General features: G+C 38.0%; 1 protein-coding gene across 5 annotated transcripts in view; it reads left to right on the top strand.

Annotated features, from left to right (window-relative positions):
• Positions 1-16,432, top strand: part of LARP1B (La ribonucleoprotein 1B) — a 31,570-nt gene extending 15,138 nt beyond the window's left edge. Inside the window, exons 6-19 of one of the 5 annotated variants that reach the window (XM_074589061.1) lie at positions 487-630; positions 881-1,049; positions 4,831-4,975; positions 5,190-5,358; positions 6,171-6,343; positions 6,832-7,206; positions 8,954-9,077; positions 9,958-10,163; positions 10,547-10,653; positions 11,190-11,347; positions 11,653-11,797; positions 13,153-13,262; positions 13,490-13,617; positions 14,424-16,432. In XM_074589061.1, the coding sequence (XP_074445162.1) occupies positions 487-630; positions 881-1,049; positions 4,831-4,975; positions 5,190-5,358; positions 6,171-6,343; positions 6,832-7,206; positions 8,954-9,077; positions 9,958-10,163; positions 10,547-10,653; positions 11,190-11,347; positions 11,653-11,797; positions 13,153-13,262; positions 13,490-13,617; positions 14,424-14,657 (2,387 nt within the window). In that variant the 3' untranslated portion in view covers positions 14,658-16,432. Of the gene's footprint in view, positions 1-486; positions 631-880; positions 1,050-1,819; positions 2,074-4,296; positions 4,514-4,830; positions 4,976-5,189; positions 5,359-6,170; positions 6,344-6,831; positions 7,207-8,953; positions 9,078-9,957; positions 10,164-10,546; positions 10,654-11,186; positions 11,348-11,652; positions 11,798-13,152; positions 13,263-13,489; positions 13,618-14,423 lie in introns of those variants that run through there. The other 4 variants (XM_074589060.1, XM_074589059.1, XM_074589063.1 and 1 more) reach the window with 4 other exon arrangements.
• The last annotated feature ends 665 nt before the right edge of the window (positions 16,433-17,097 follow it).

The raw sequence follows: 17,097 nt of genomic DNA, 5'->3' as shown, positions 1-17,097 counted from the left end.
ATGGCTGCTTCTGGGAACAAAAGGGTGGCTCCAGAGAGCCATTGCTGTGGAAATCCCACCCCAATCAGGATCAAGAGCTAACAAGTCTTCCTAGCGCTGTCTAGGTACTGGAATTTGCCCACAGGAGGAGACTGTATTATCATGCCTGGAAGGAGAATTGCATGATCGTTCCTTCCCCTCCCAAGCCGGCTGTAGGTATTGTGATCCCAGAGCTGGCACCAGAGTGTCGGGTTGCTTCAGAAGCATTTGAGATTGAATGCCAGTCAAGCCCCTTCACTCTATTGCTAACAGCTTCTGGCCACTTGGGTATGGCCAGGCAAACCTTACTATTTCACCCTTGCAGCTTCACATCTGACCTTCTGCTTCAACCAGCATGACTCAACCGGTGGATTGCCTGGGTGCAAGCCAGGAACTCTGTTACAAGGGACTTTTTGGGACTGTGATATTTAATTATGATTGCAAGTATTATGCTTTTTTCTCTTAAAGATTGGCGGCGTGAAAGAGAAAAGAGAGATGACCATGACGAAGTGTGCAGCGTGAGAAGTGAGGGTGGCAGTGTTCGAGGATTCTCCAGAGGCAGAGGAAGAGGTAGAGGCAGAGGAAGAGGACGAGGCAGAGGAAACCCTAGAAGTATGCAAAGTAGATGCTTAGCAAAAAATTTAAAAATTATGTTTATAACGCTATTGTTTGCACATCAATTAAGGCTTGTCTCAAAAAACATATCCTGTAACTTAATATAATTAAGTAGCTTGAGTCTTTTTAAAATCAGATGCTGAAAACCAACAGTAAAATAGCAGTGTGTATCATGCCTTAAAATGCTTGTGTGCTGGACTTAATATTTTTTCATCATCTTTCTTTTATGTTCTCCTTTATTTTGAAGTGAACTTTGAATATTCAGTTGGTTATCAAGAACTGTATGGTGAAGGAACTGACCAAGTATTTCAGCCTGAGTTTAATGCTAGTGTGATGTATTACTATGGTGATGGAACAGGAGTGCAGATGTATTCTGTGGATGAAGCACTTCTCAAAGAATATATAAGACATCAAATGTAAGTAGATTGTTTAATGTACAAATCTTTTTAGACATCTAGTTAAGATAAAATAACTCACTTCAATCAGCGTTTAATCCTGATTATCCATATAAAGATGGAGATTAAGGCATTTCAGTTTAACTTTTTGATTTGACCATTACCAGTGCCAGTTGGAATTTGTTCACTAGGGGGGTGGAAAAACTTGAGTGATGGGGAGGAATTTTAAGGAAGTGGTGCTGCATCTTGTACTGTAGTCTGGCTCTAACTTGTATACCTGCTTTATTTATGGTACATAGCCCTCTTTTTATGTTGTCACGTAATGGAGATATGGATGTCTCTGAGCTTGTGCTTTTGAGTACTGTTGTTCTGTTTGCCTATAAAGCTCTTCTTGGGTGATGTAGCTAGACGCTTCCCTTATTTGCTCTTAATTTCACTTTGAGAAGTCTTGTTAGTTTTATGTTTTCAGAGTGTTTCATCTGAAACATTTAACTGAAAGAGAGTAGTTTTGCAATGATACTTGATTTTTCAATAATCTGAATGTTTACTTTCTCGTGTACACCATTAGGCAATGAGAAACCATCTGGAAGACTGATTATCACCAGGAGACAAGTCAGAAAGGGCCTGGAAACCACTAGTTCATTTTAAAGAGACAGTTTCCACCACTGGCAGATATTTCATCTTCTGTACTTGCAACGGCATTTCTCTGTGATGCCTTTGTGGTGGTTTTTGATTGCCCTTGTATTCCGTAAAGCAACTTGCTTATTTTATTCTTGCTTCTTTTGTTACAGTTGACGCAAAAAGGAAGAAAAAAGCCTCTTTAAGGGCAGAAAGTATCTGGCATGTGGCTATCAACTTCAAAACTTCTATTGCAGTCTTTTTTGTTACTCTTGCTGCCAGGCCCCTATGAGACCTGACAGTGGACATGTACCCCCATGTCAGGATAATCGGCCTGCACTGTCCTCAGACAAGTGAGGGAGGAGCACAGACACTCCACTGTTGGCCAGATTTCTGGGCATGCAGTGTAGAATCCAGACCTTCTAAGGTAGGACATGATGATGTCCCCATCTGCTGAGAAAAATGTCAGTTACAGCATTGGTCACATCTGACTTCTGGTTATATTTGTATTTTATTTTAGCAACAAGAGGTTGGCAGGTGTCAATAGAAGACACGGCATGGCTGGCTAACCAGAGCCACTGGTTGCTTGTCTGATATGAACTCCTAAGGCAGTTTGATTATGGAGTTTGCCTCTGTGAGAGAAAGGGAGATTCTTGAGCAGGTTTAGAACATAACTTCACTATTTTTATGCTCCTTAAACAAACAAACAAACAAGGTGGTGTTTTTCTTATCCATTCACTTCTTTTATCACATTAAAAATGATGGGAAACAAATTTTATTCATCAGTTGCCAATTATTAGCTTCTAATTGGTTTTGTCTGCCTTTCATAAATAAGTTATAAAATATTAAAGTGACTATGCTAAAGAAAGAAGTATATACAGAATAAGGCTACATAGGACTGTTAGGTCTCAGAGTTCCTTATGGAGGGTAGAGTAAGTCAGGATATGTTAGAGAAGTGAGATTGGTTTGAATCCTAGTGAACTGATGAATTTTCAAACAGTTTACCTGCTTAATAGGGAAAAATCTTCGAGACTGTGTCCAATGGAGTTGATGTGTAATTACAGTAAGAAATACACTGCTATCAAGCAGTTTATGCTTGTCCCAAGAACAAGATTGATGTACAAGAGAAATATTTGTATTACATACAAAAATATCTTTAGCGTTTTTAATTACAGGCTGAAGTTGTCAGCCTGAAAATTTTCAACGCTTAGCAACTCCTCAGTCTGCAACATGCAGTAGAACTCTAAAGTCCTCTTTCTTTAAGAAATAAATAAATAAAAGTTCAGACATGCATCCAAGTCTGCATCAATTCAAGAATAAGCAAAGGGACTCTGAGGAAAATGAAAACAAAAGCTGAAGGGGATGTGTGTGTTTAGGTTTGTCCCCCTGCTTGGAGCAAACTTGTGCGTTGTCTTCACTTATCATTAATGGTCTTTCACATTCCTTTTTCTAGAGTGATGGACATCAAGTGAGGCAGTTTGAGTCAAGTTCAGTCATTGTCCATTTCTGCTTGTGGAATTTTTAACTAGGTGAATCGTTACAAGATTTTACCTTTACTGTATGACTGTAAAGGTAACATTAGTAAAATGTTGATATATGGCTTTTGTGCTTGCTTGTCTTCTAGATTGGGAGGGGAAAAGAAATGTAGTAGTTCAGAACAGTAAATAGGATATTCTTGAAAGAAACCTTCTTTTTGTGCACAGTTGCTTCACGGATCAGTTTACTTAGCTCTGAGTAAGAGCTTAATTCTGCGAAAGTCTTATTCTCTTCTCTTTGTTTGCTCTGATTTAATGGCGATGTTTTCATTTGTCGTATGTCTTGTTGTCCAACTTTGAGACTTTATATTCATTCTGTCTTGGAGCTGAGTGTTTCATGTAGAGAGCTTTTGCTTCGAATTTCTTTAGCTACCAAAAATTAGAGAAAGAAATGGTACCAAGCTTCTCCTTGGGTCAATGATGGCATTAGAGTCCTCTCCTCTGGGTAACTTTGGCCTTGATTCCAACTTCAGTGGAGACATGTAGTATTTTATATTTTATGGAAATTAGAATTAACTTTACATTTGCATGTGTGGTTTTTTTCTCAGCTTTGTAATGCTCTGTTGTTTTATTTTTGCACTACCTCTATCTTTGTGTCATAGACTTTTAATTGCTCTCCATTAAATATTTCACTACCTACATTTTCCTGAACCTGATGAGGAGTAGTATTCCTTGGATATAATATGCAAAATCATGGTATGATGTGTAAACTCTGTGAAAGGCCAAGATTCTAGTCGTCATTATTAAATTGGGGTTTTTTTCCATTCTTTTATCATAGGATGTTTTCTCATTCCCTTGCTTTGTGTGACAGATCATGATTTGAATTCCTTACTTGTTCTCTTCACTAAGTATAAAATGCCTTGACACGCTGATCATTTCATAAAACAGCCTCATTGTTTAAGAAGATTTGTCTTTCTGCTATTTCTTTGTCCCTTGTCTCTCTTGTTCTGTGGTATTGTCAGATTCCCGAAATGGTCCTTGTCCCTCTTCTCTTTACCCACTAAACGTCATCTCTTCTTTTAGACCTTACCTTTCTCCACGAACTGTTGTGCCTTTTGGTACAGTTTCCTGACAAATACAACATCATTATTTTTGTTTTCTCATCTTCCCACAAGCATGCTTGAAGTAATGATTCAGAGTACATATATGTGCCTCAACACTCAGATAGGATACTTAAACCTTCTAATGTACTGGAAACTGGGAAAAAAGATACAGTTCAGGATGAAGGTGCACTGGTACTGCTGTGTGGGAAATAACTTATGCCCTGACTGTAAGCAGTAGTTGTCCTTCATCTCTGTGGAGGCTAAGAGAATGTTGTTTCCTTCTGGTCATGTAAGTAATAAGGGAGGGGATGGGTGAAAGAAAAATAGAGCATAGTTTTTCCTTGTGCAGTTCATATATGCAAATGTAACAAGGCTTTGATTTATACCCCTATGTGCTGTACTGCATCATAAGTCCTTAACATGTCGAGCGTTCATGCTGTTCTGTAAGCCTTGCTTATAATGATACACCTGTCAAAGGAACAATTTTGTTGACGACGAAGTATGCTCTGTATTTAATGGAAGACTTTAACAAGGAATCTCTAAGTTGCTATTTTAGGATTTTCTTTAACCTACAGTAGGCTCATGTTTGTATATTTCTTTCTTCAGTGAGTATTATTTCAGCACAGAAAACTTGGAAAGAGACTTTTTTCTGAGGAGAAAGATGGACCAACAAGGATTTCTGCCTGTTTCATTGATTGCTAGCTTCCGTCGCATGCAAGCTCTGACTACGAATGCTGCACTCATTTTGGAGGTAAAATAATTCAGAAGTACATTTGTAGAAAGTCGCTTGGTTAATTTTGTACTGCCGTTTAGAGTCAGTGCTGTAAAGTTAAGAAAGATTTCTGTTTGCAAAGACAAGGTTTTTTATAAAGAGGCTATAAGTGGCGAAGTTTGTAAGTTGGTTTTTTTTTTATATAGTGCTAGATATGTAAAGTTTTTAAAGTTATAATATGCTTGTCACACAGGCCCTAAAGGACAGTACAGAAGTTGAAACTGTGGATCAGAGGATAAGAAAAAGGGTTGATCCAGAAAAGTGGCCAATTCCAACTCCATGCAGTCTCCCACCAACTGACTTTTCTCAGCTCATCAATTGTCCAGAATTCATACCAGGCCAAATTTTTGGCTCACATACTGGTAAAGGATTTCTTTTATAGAAATATAAGTTCGGGACTGTCTATCTAGCTTAGGAAGTTTGCCCCTTGATACCGATTTCATAATAGAAGTTGTACATTTGGTAACGTTTTATTCAGCTGATACGCCTGTCAGCCTTGCAGTTGCCAAGTCACATGGCTGGCATGGCTGATGTGAAGTGGATAAAAATGTCTTTTATGTGTTAGGGCTGTCACTGTTCTCCAGAATCTAGTATGATCGACTACAGTCCTGTAGCAGTAGTAGTAGAAGTAGTAATAGTAATCCTAAATTAGTCATAAAGTTTGCTTCGTGTTGGCAGCTGCTGAAAGTTAACTCTATTTGGTGCATCTGGGTTTTGGATGGGGTTCTCATTCTCATTATTAATAGGGAGATGGCTTTGTTTGCTGACAAACCCTTGGCAAGGAAATCTTTCACTAAAATGTTGGCTGGAATTAAATGAGAAGAACAAAGACCGAGTTAGGCACCTGTCCATAGAGCTAGAGGATGGTGTGGAGAAAACATGTCCCTAATGCTGCTGCTCTTTTTTTCTGAATAACACTTCTTTTTCTCTCTGACTGTTAGAAACTTTCCACGTAAATAAGTTGCTAGAATCAATCTTTTCCTAAAATGCTGAGTGAACTGTGAAAAGCTATCTCCTAAAAATGAAAACAAATTCTGCTGATCAGTGTTATGTTTGACCAGAGAGTTAGAAAAATGGTCGCTGCAATTAAAGACTATCGAAACAATTAAAACAACAGCAAAACAAAACCAAAACAACTCACGACAGGAACTGAACTACTGTTTTCTACTGCTAGAGTCTGCACCGAGTTCTCCAAGAATGGGAAGCCCGCTGAGTCCAAAGGAAAACACTGAAACAAGTAATTTTCAGGCAATGTCTAAAGGATTGTCTACAAGTTTGCCTGATTTGGACTCTGAACCTTGGATAGAAGTGAAGAAGAGGCATCGAGCATCCACGGTCAAACTAAAGGTAAAATCAAAAGCCTTCAAGTAATGTTTAAATAAACAAATTTAAAACCTGTCAACTTTCAGATTGTACTGTAAAACAAGATTTTTCCCGTCTTCCCGTACGTGGTGCTTGATAATGCGATACAGTTAGCAGGCATACTTCTCACTCTACCAGACGTAGAATGCAATAAGTGCATTTAAAATCCTGATCCAGAGCTCACTGAAATAAAAAGGAAATACTCTTTGGTTTGTTTTTTTTCCTGCTGAGGGATAGTTGTACCTGTTGGTTATTAAAAAATATATTGTAATGTGCATTGAGAATTGTTCTAAAAGCTTATGGCAGAATTATTTAGAACAGTAATTTACTTAATAAACATCTGAAAGTGGTTGTGTTGTTTCTAACTCCTGTACATTCATTTATTGAAAATTTTTTATCACATTCTGTTTGTCTCCCATTTGGATAATTACTATACAATTAAAATATAAAATGCATTACCTTTTCCAACTTAGGAAAGTGTTCCTATACCTGATCAAACATCAGATCAACAACATCAACCACCCCCACCTTCAGAGGAACAAGAACAAGAAGAACTTGATTTTTTGTTTGACGAAGAGATGGAACAAATTCAAGGCCGGAAGAATAAATTTACTGATTGGTCAGACAGCGATTCCGATTATGAAATTGATGATCAGGACGTCAACAAGATTTTGATTGTAACACAGACACCACCATATATAAGAAAACATCCTGGTGGAGATCGTACTGGCAACCATGTATGCCGGGCAAAGATTACATCAGAACTTGCTAAAGTTATTAACGATGGCTTATACTACTATGAACAGGATTTGTGGATGTTGCAGAGTGAAAATGACACTATGACAAAGGTAACTCTCTTCATTTTTGACCTGAAAACTATGCCTGTCCTAACAGTTCCAAAATTAATTCTAGCTGTCTGCTATGTAATTGTAAAACGCTACACTTTTTTGAAAGAAAAGTGATAGTAGTTCAATTTACAGATCTATTCTCTTTATTTCGCTTTATTTTGATAATATTGTAAACAGTTGAAAGCAAAAGCAGCAAGGTTTTCTTGTCAGAGTTTTGACCAAAAACATTGAATGAATGCTTTTTAGAACTATTTTTAACATTTTGGAGATGGATCAACTTTTCCAGTGTTTTCTTGTTCTATGAATAGCTTCTTTCATAACATTTCCAAACCCCTACCAGAGGGGAAGAGGGGCACACTTCTGAGATGAGATAATAAGAGAGGAAGGTAATACAGTCGTTTTAAAGTATTTTTATATTAAGATTCTGATTGCCTTGTAGCTTGTTAGAACGATAGCTCTGTGAGCAAATGAAACTTGGGATGGCACACCTTATTTTATTATAGAAACCCTTTTATTTCCTAGCCTGTACATGGGCCCTTGTCCTTGAGGCTTTCAGAACTTTGCAAGGAGATTGTCAACTTAGTGATTTTTAAAAAAAAAAAAATTATTATTTTTTAAAATATACTAAGCAGCTGTAAAATTGCCGATGAGTTGAACTCCAGCACTGCTTAGGCAGAGGTCAATACGTAACACTGCAGTCTTGTCGCTACTCTTGATTTTTCAAGAAACCCCCTTCTTTTGAGCGAGTGAGCCCAGTGGCAGGTCTGCAGGCGATCCCACGGTATCACCAGCAGATATTACGTCTACAGAAATTCAAACTTAGCTAAACATTAAGTGGTGAGGGGAAGGAACTTCATCTGTGCATATGGGCAAAGGGGGGCGTGGGGAAGTAGCTTAGAGGACAAATGGAGCATGTAGGTACAAAAAAGAGCTGACAAAGAAATGAATGTTGAGAATAAGAGCAAGAAATAAAGGTAGAATTCAGAATGTGGAGTTTTTATTACAAAGGAAATGGACCGAGAAAACCAGCAAACTGGAAGAGGACAGTGAGAAATAGCACACAGCAAGAAAAAATATTTTCTTTTTTGTGAATGTTATGTTTCTGACAATGATTTAAACAAGATTTTTCACACACACACGTCCCACCCCACCTTCAGCTGAGTAGAGGCATGAGTGATTTGAGATCCTGCTACTCATCTTGGGAAATCCCATACTTTTGCAGTTTCAGCTACCATTAAAAAAAAAAAAAAATTAAAAAAAAGCTGAACACAATATTTACAAATATTGGCTTTTCTTTATATGTAGCGTGAGGAAGGGAGCAGGGACTCTTCTGCTATCCTAAATTGCTAGGACCTTCCTTGGCACACTTACTGCAGAAGAAAAACAGGTTTTTTTTAAGCTTGGTGAGGGGCAGGATCTTAGTCATTTCTGTTTCTCATTTGTCTGTGAAAAGTCACATGTAAATGGCCTTACCTGCCTCCATTCGCCCATTTGTTGGCGTAACTGTTTCTTTTAGCCTAGTGCAGTGTGAGCTGTGTTCGGTTATATACGGTGTTTATGGCAACTTTTTTATAACATGTGCTAGGGACTCCTTCCATCTTTGTTAAAAGAAATCTGTACTGGCTGTGTATAGGTAGTTGTGTGTCAATTCTGGCTTGTTTGTTTTCTCTTCTGTGAAATTCACCTGTTTCTTAGGGTGATATCCATCACTGTGCTTTGCATTTACAATTTGCTTTCTCTAATTCAGCAAGAGATTGAGAACTTTAAGAAGCTAAATCTCATTAGTAAGGAAGAATTTGATAATCTTGCACCAGAACCAATTGCTGACCCAACCCAAGAAGTTCTTCCAGGACCTCCAGGGTTACGGAAAGGTAGGTAATACATATTTGTTTTTAGAATCTCTGTAATAAACAACAATTTTCTAGGTGTGTTAACTCTTTCTGCCTGTGTAATATTTTAGTTTTGGTTCAGTCAGCAGCCTGAGGGGCTTTTTCTTTGCTAATTTTTCAAGTTGTCAGCTGTTCATCAGTAGTGTGGTTTCCATGGAATTAGAAGAAGCCAGTACTCGTACTTTTCAGGATATATATGAGCATCAGTAGCCAGTGTTGTATTTCATTGTCACCGTATACCAACACCAGGTGCTTTTTGTGTAACTTGGCATTTACAATGTGTAAAGTTAATAGCTAGCGATGTTGTGAAACATTTTCTAGAAACCAATATTTTTATGGGAAACGGGGATAGAACAAAGTGAGATTAGAAGAATTTCCTACTTGTATCATAACCTTGCTGAGCAGTCACAATGTCCAAATTTTATCTTTTGAGGTATTTCTGATGTAGTAGTAGTAGTGTTAACATTTACTAGGATACATGCTAATAGCATTTTTATAGTTGAAGAAAACCACCTCACTAAAAGCATCACCTCACCAAAAAGCAAGAACATGGTTATGCTTTCACCAATGTTTATTTTCCATTACTTTGCTAGTGTAGACAGACAAGAACAAGCAGGTAAGAAAGAAGTGGGTTTAAATTTTCTAGCAAGGACATGCTTGAGACATTATTTCATAGTTTTGAGGAGTTAGTGCTGCTTGTATACCAAGTGCTTTTGTTATAATTTGATTATCCTTTGGGGATGATTTAGTTCACTTGAAATGAAACAGGCCTTTGAGATACTAGATACCAGGGGAGCTTAGGCTTTGAAATCCTGCGTTTCTTTTGAACATGAATGTTTTCTCCTTCCTGCCTACGATTTAGCAGAGGAGGTGGCTTGTAATTTGTCAAGGATTGAAGTACCTCCAGCAGCAGCAATAGCTCGATCACTGCCAACAGCAGTTCCGGATTCCCCCTGCGTTCATCCTGGCTTCACCCCACGAACACCTCGCACCCCGAGGCTACAGGATCCCAACAAAACACCCAGGTTCTACCCTGTTGTTAAAGAAGCCCGGTCCATTGATGTAAAGGTAAACGGAAAGATATAATTTTTTTTTTTTTTTTTAAACCAGAAAAAGCCTAGAAAACTCATGTCTGTGCATACAACTTAAAAAGAATGAAAAGGCAAAAAATAAAACACTTCTGCTTTTTAATTGTTTTATCTTCAAAATATTTACCATATTCATTCTTTTTTATTCCTACAAAATGGTTTCTGAGTTTTGTCTGTACCATTTAAGTCCTTGCTGAAAAAGTGTAATGTCTGAAGATTTTTAATTTGTTACATAAGACTGATCTTTAGGTTATGAACCTGGAGTGTGATAGATAGAATATAAAATTTTTAGAACTTTGTTTTAAGAGTGAGAGAATGAGTGAAATCAAATTAGGGAAATAAATACTTCATTTACTTTCTTAGACTCCAAGAAAAAGAAAAACACGACACAGTACAAATCCTCCCTTAGAGTGCCACGTTGGTTGGGTGATGGATTCCAGAGACCACAGGCCAAGAACTTCCTCTGTGAGGTAAACTTTTTTTTTTTTGTAGAAGATTTGTTTGCAGTGTCATTAGTTCTCACTGCTAATAGAGAAACAGGCTGTGATCAAAGACAATTTATAAATACAGTGGAAGCAAGAAAAGAGTGATTAAGAAAGATAAAAACAGAATACAAGGCTATCTGCAAGTAAGCTAGCTAAACTGACTATGTTCACAACATCGTTGATCCATGATATAGTAGCAGTAATATTACTTGAAGTACTGATGTTCACTTCAGTGATTTTGCCTTTGAGTGTCATTTAAAACCAGGCATTACAGTAATGTTTAATTATCATCATCCAAAACTGCCTGATTTTTGACATACTTGCACGGAATATGATTTTTCTTGAGCTGCAGCGGAAAACAGATGACTGGGACCCCAAGCATGCATTGTAGCGGTCATCAGGTGACTGTACTATTCTGACAGCTCTTGTGTAGATTAGGGTGGTTGAAAACTGATTTAGAAAAGCACTGTTTATAGGACAGAAATATATAAATACATTTGGGGTTTTTTTCTCTTCAGCAGTTCCAATGCTTCGCCTTCAGAAGGAGCTCCAATAGCAGGAAGTTATGGGTGTACCCCGAATTCTCTTCCAAAATTTCAGCATCCTTCTCATGAACTGTTAAAGGAAAATGGCTTTACTCAACAGGTGTACCACAAATATCGTCGAAGGTGTCTAATGGGTAAGGTGCTAAATGTCCTTCCTCAAAATTTAGGTAGAAGTTACCACATGTCATCTCATACCAGTTTTCTCCACATTGTTCCTCATCCTCAATTTTTCTTGGGAAAGTAAAATTTATTCAATGCTTCTATTTTATGAACTCTGCTTTCCATTTAACTTTACATCCCCTGACAAAAAAATTACCCTCAAACTTAAGTTACTGGAAGATCTTGTGTGTGTATTACTAATGGAAAAGCACTTGAAAATATTCTGCTGAGAAATTTAAAATAGCTTTTTTTTTCCCTCCTCCTTTCTTTTTTCTTCCAGAGAGGAAACGGTTGGGAATTGGCCAGTCCCAAGAAATGAACACACTTTTTCGTTTCTGGTCCTTTTTTCTGAGAGATCACTTTAACAAGAAAATGTATGAAGAATTCAAACAACTTGCTCTAGATGATGCAAAAGAACACTACAGGTATTTGTTTTTTCCTGGAATTTAAAAACTGTTGAGGCCTCGCCTTTCGTTTTAATGACTGTGAAGTTTACGTATATCTGAAGTAAACATTTTTAGTATTGGCTTTGACTGTTTTTAAATCTTTAAAATAGCAGTCTGTATGAGTTATTTTAATACCAAAAATTTGTTTGTATGTATTTGTGCATTGCAGTTAAATAGTTAAACGTGCAGCATTTCCTGATGCGTAATAGGTCCTGAATTCTACAAAATCCTGTAACTTGTTGACTGTAACAAGTTAGCTCCGTACTTACTAATACTCAGAAGATTCTTCCTTCCATATGTGAAGACATTCTTAACCTCGTTCAACTTGTTCAAACTGCTTCTTGCTTTCTAAAAAGGCGGCTGTTCAGCCTGGAGAAGAGAAGGCTCTGGGGAGACCTTATAGCCCCTTCCAGTATCTGAAGGGTGCCTACAGGAAAGATGGGGAGGGACTTTTTGCAAGGGCATGTCGTGATAGGACTAGGGGTAATGGCTTCAGACTGGAAGAGGGTAGATTTAGATCAGGTATCTGGAAGAAATTTTTCACTGTGAGGGTGGTGAGACATGAACGGGTTGCCCAGGGAAGTTGTTGAGGCCCCATCCCTGGAGGTGTTCAAGGCCAGGCTGGATGGGGCTTTGAGCAGCCTGGTCTAGTGGGAGGTGTCCCTGCCCAAGGCAGGGGGGTTGGAACTAGATGGTCTTTAAGGTCCCTTCCAACCCGAACCATTCTAGGATTTTTCTATCAGGAGAAACTTCAGAAGGCTCTAAAGGGGACTAAGGTGGCAGCAGATGAATGCAGCGCAGGAGGAGGTCCCACATATCTAGAGGCTGAAGGCAGCTCTGGTGACAGGGCTGCAGCCAAAGCCAGAGTGTGACTAAATACTAGGCCAGAAGCCCTGGCGCTGGGGTGTGTGGGAGCTGAAAGAAGACTGGGTCCTGCCTTGCACATCGAGTTGCCCACCGATAGGGGGTTAGGCTGACTTTCGGTCCGACCCGCTGTGTCTGGTTTTATGTTGAAACTGTTTGTTTGTGTATACAAATATACTGAAAACGTGAAAGCATTTGTCTTCATCTTGTATGTGTGTATGGTGTCTGTAGTTTATCAGTTCAAACTGTGGGACAAAGCTGGTTTTCCCAAGTCAGTTTTGATTATTTGTGAAGATGTTTCAGAACAATAGAGCGATAAAAATTGATGTGAAAAAGAAGTGTTTTTTACGAGAAGGGTGAAATGAGATTATGCCACTTACTTAAATGCAAGGAAAAACTGAAAACTTGCATCCTTCTGAGGAATGAGGAGCGTATGTATAAGATTTTCGTACCTCTCTGTTCCGTTACAGGTACGGATTGGAATGCTTGTTTAGATTTTACAGCTATGGCCTAGAAAAGAAATTCAGGCAAGAAATATTCAAGGATTTCCAAGAAGAAACAAAGAGAGACTACGAAGCTGGTAATTTATCTTAGGCCAGTCACTGCTCACACCGGGGTAACCGGAGATTGGGTTGGGAGATAATCCCAGTTCCTTGGCGCTGACTTGTTAACTAACCCAAAAGCAGCTTTTCTTTACGTTCCATTTATCTTACCTTTCTGTTAAACATCTAGTTACCAGTGAATAATTAAGTTTTTAATTAAATCTGACCTTTGTAAATTGGTAAAATTATCTTTTTCCATTATTAGGTCAGCTATACGGACTGGAAAAATTTTGGGCTTATCTAAAATACTCTCAGCACAAGACTCCAGCCATTGACCCCAAACTGCAAGAATACCTTAGTAAATTTAAGAGACTGGAGGACTTCAGAGTGGATGTAAGTTTGAATACCTATTTTAAATAAATATTTGGTGTACAAATATTTTTACTGCTAGGTAAACTGAGAACAGTACTCCAATTCACAAAAAGGCAGCTTTACAAATCCTGTCAGTGACTAGAAAAAGCATGCTTAAGCAAATTAAATTCAAATTAAAAATGCAGTTTTATTCTAGACATTCTTTTTTTGAACCATAGTATGGTGTTGAGGTGTGGTGGCTAAAAATGTAAGAAGCGTTGATCCATTTTAATTCTGTAATGAAATAAATAGCAAAAAATAGCTTATTTGTCATCTGGTAAGACTGATAACTTTCTATACTATTTAAGAATTTGGCAAATGAATTAATGCCCAACCAGCATTCCTTAGTGAACTGTGACAAGCTTTGTCCTTACTGAGGCTTTATATGCCAAATTCAGTGTATCCTTCCTGTAGAACACTGAATTCTTATGCTGTGTGATTCCAGAGTGTAGTGCTGCCGTGCTGTTCATAACTGGGCTATGGTGAACTACGTTACCACCATCCTCTAAAATCCCCCATTTCCTAGGAGCTGTGGCAATTATATAATGCTGTAAGACTGTTTAAAGTCCTTAATGTGTCACTTCTAGCCAGGAAACCTTCAGAATACCATCAGTGAGTTGTGAATAACTAAGATTACTAGGACTAAGTAAGGGCCTAATTATGGAATGTTCTGTCTTTCTTTGATCTGTATTTAAGTATATGAAGTGTAAGTATTTTGAAGTATATGAAAAGGCAAATACCTGGCCTTACAGAAAAACGTTTAACGGGTTGCCAATGTTTATTTTCAGCCTCCTATTAGTGAAGAATCTGGCAGAAAGAGACCGGTCGCTCCAACAGGTGAGGATTCAGGTCATCGCAGACATCAGCCTAATTCTTCTAAAACACTTCTTGCCGCTAAATCCACGGCTGCCTGTCAGTCCCAGACACTGGGAAATGTCACCGGTGGGAACGCTGTGCAAGCGTCTGTAGGCCATAACAACGCTGCCACAAAATCTATAGAAAGCGATGTACCAGAAAAATAGACTTAAGACAAGCTTGCACCCTTGAGAATCAACTTTTACGTCACACTTCTAATCTGGAGACCTTCGAGGCGAGCCAATCTAACACGTGATTAAAAAAATGTATGGGAAGACAGAGGATTGGATTCTCTTTTTCACAGGATTTAGTTCCAAAACACTTACCCTAGGAGAGTTGCTCTTGGTTTTGGGATCATCGGAAGGATCCTAGGGAAGATTCTTTGGCTTCAGTATTGCTTTCCTCAAGCTTTTGTTTACAAAGAACTGCATTCCTGGCATATGCAAAAAATACTTTGGGGATGCCTTACATTTCAGCTCCTATTTCTTAAAAAAGGTATGATATACCCATGTTACTTACTGTGCTGTCTTTACCCGTATTTTCCCATTATTTGTATTTTACCAAAGCAAAAAAGATTTACGTTATATGTAGAATTTTAAATGGAAAGGAAGGATCTATGAGATTGGTTTGCTCTTGAATCTAACTATTAAAAAGTATGTTTTAGTGCAAAAGCACGCTCAAGAATGTGCAGCTATATATGAAACTGCATTTCTGGATTCTATTTAAAGACATAGTTTATATTTTTCAGGGTCTCCATAGTTAGTATTTTATTAAGTATGGAGTTTGAGTGGACATAACTGGGATAGTTTTGCAGGTATTTCCTTCAGTACTGGTTCTTACTAACTGAAGCATCAGAAAAACACAGGGGAAAATGGATCTGTTAATTTCGTAGTGTCGTAAATTAACATACAGTATCTACAGTTTGTGCAGGGTGTTAAAATAGCAAACTATTCAAATTATTCTTGGCTTGAGAGGTGTCTTCATTTGAATTCTCATGATTATGAAGTACTCTAACAGGAGAGGCATAATTAAAAAAAATAAATTATCCATATTTCAAGTAATAAAAGTGAGTTTGGCGGGAAACAAAGTATTCCTTGTAAATTTTACTTTTTGCTTTATTTTGCAATATCTGAATGAAGTTCTGCATAGAATTGTGCTAGCTAAGCCTAAATAATTTCAAACGGGTCTAACTAGAATTTCACTGAATGTAAGTTATTCAAATACAAATCCATTTCTGTAGCTGAAAGATGAGGATGTTTATATCCTGTAATTTCTTATTAACTTCATTACTTTGTTTTTAAAGACTCAAAAAGAACGGAGTGGGTCACTTCTCTCTTCCAAGGGTAGGTGAGAAGGATTTCCGCTTTTTGTTAGTCAACTGCAGAAGAGACTTCAGTTAACTTTTCAAGTTAAAAAGTTGTATCTAGCACAAATGCCTTAATCCACGAAGGTGTCCTGGCTGACTGCACGGCCGCGTGGGGCGTTTCAAACTTGTATCTGATCTCAGAGTTTATAAAAAGTCCATTAATATTTTCAGTCATTGTCTTGTGAATCTCAGTGAAACAAATGAGGAATGTTTGCACTGTAAAGGAGTCTATAATTAGCAGTGGCCTTCCCAATAGTTAATACAATTTCAGTACAAAATTGAGCCTTTTGTAAGTGGCCTGTCCTAAATGAATTTAAATGAACACATACCAATATTTAAAGTAATATCTTATAAATATGCTGAAGTGACACATCTCAATCCTGTGTTTGATCCATGCCTTTTGCTATAAAGAAAATGATGCGAATGTAAATTTGGATTGAAATTGTATATACAAGTAAGAGATTTAAGATATTTCCTTTCACTTTTTCATTGGAAAATGTGCAGATTAAGCTTTTAGTGTGTGTAATTTTGTGATATCTTGACAAATTTTATAAAAACAACAACAAAAAACCCTAACAGTGTTGTATATCAACTTTTTTTTTTTTCCTCCGAAGTGTGAAGAAAAACAACTTGAAAGAGTGTAAGGCTGTAGCTGTGCCTGGGAATTTCTGTTGCCTCTGGTGCACTAAGGTATTGGGGGAACCCGCTAAAGCGGTTTCTTAGAATGTGAGATACTGTCGAGTTCAATAGCGATTTATTTTGTTCATGTGACTGGGTATTTGTCAAAGAAGAATATGGCAGGTGAATGGTAAATATGGCTGAAAGCACAGAGTGAATGTGTTACTGCTGCCTTACTCTTGGCCTCCTTGGGGTACTTGCTCAGTGTCCCCTTATTTAGGTGGACAAAAACCCACGCAAGTCCGTCCCCAGTTCTGGCTGCCCCATTTCACTTCCCCAGGCTCAAATCTTCCCTTGCAGATAGGTGGAGAAAATGATACATTACTGCTGTTTGCACACTGAACTGAGAACAAAACCCTTGAATTTTAGAATAAACCCCAAAGGCTCTGCTGGCTCAGCAGCTTGTTTCTCTATACGGCTTAAAGTGGTTATCGCCTTTTGATAACGGGTGTGCCTGTTGCAGAGCCAGAAATTTGTCTCTGAACACCCATGCGTGTGTCCAGCATCCTTTCTGATGCCTTTTAGGTCCATTTAAACCAACCCTCAGTTTGTCTTTCCAACGG

Source organism: Larus michahellis, chromosome 5 (assembly GCF_964199755.1).
Source record: "Larus michahellis chromosome 5, bLarMic1.1, whole genome shotgun sequence".
NCBI classification, from domain to species: Eukaryota; Metazoa; Chordata; class Aves; order Charadriiformes; family Laridae; genus Larus; species Larus michahellis.
The sequence above is the reverse complement of the archived record's forward strand: the minus strand, read 5'-3'. Positions and strand labels throughout refer to the sequence as shown.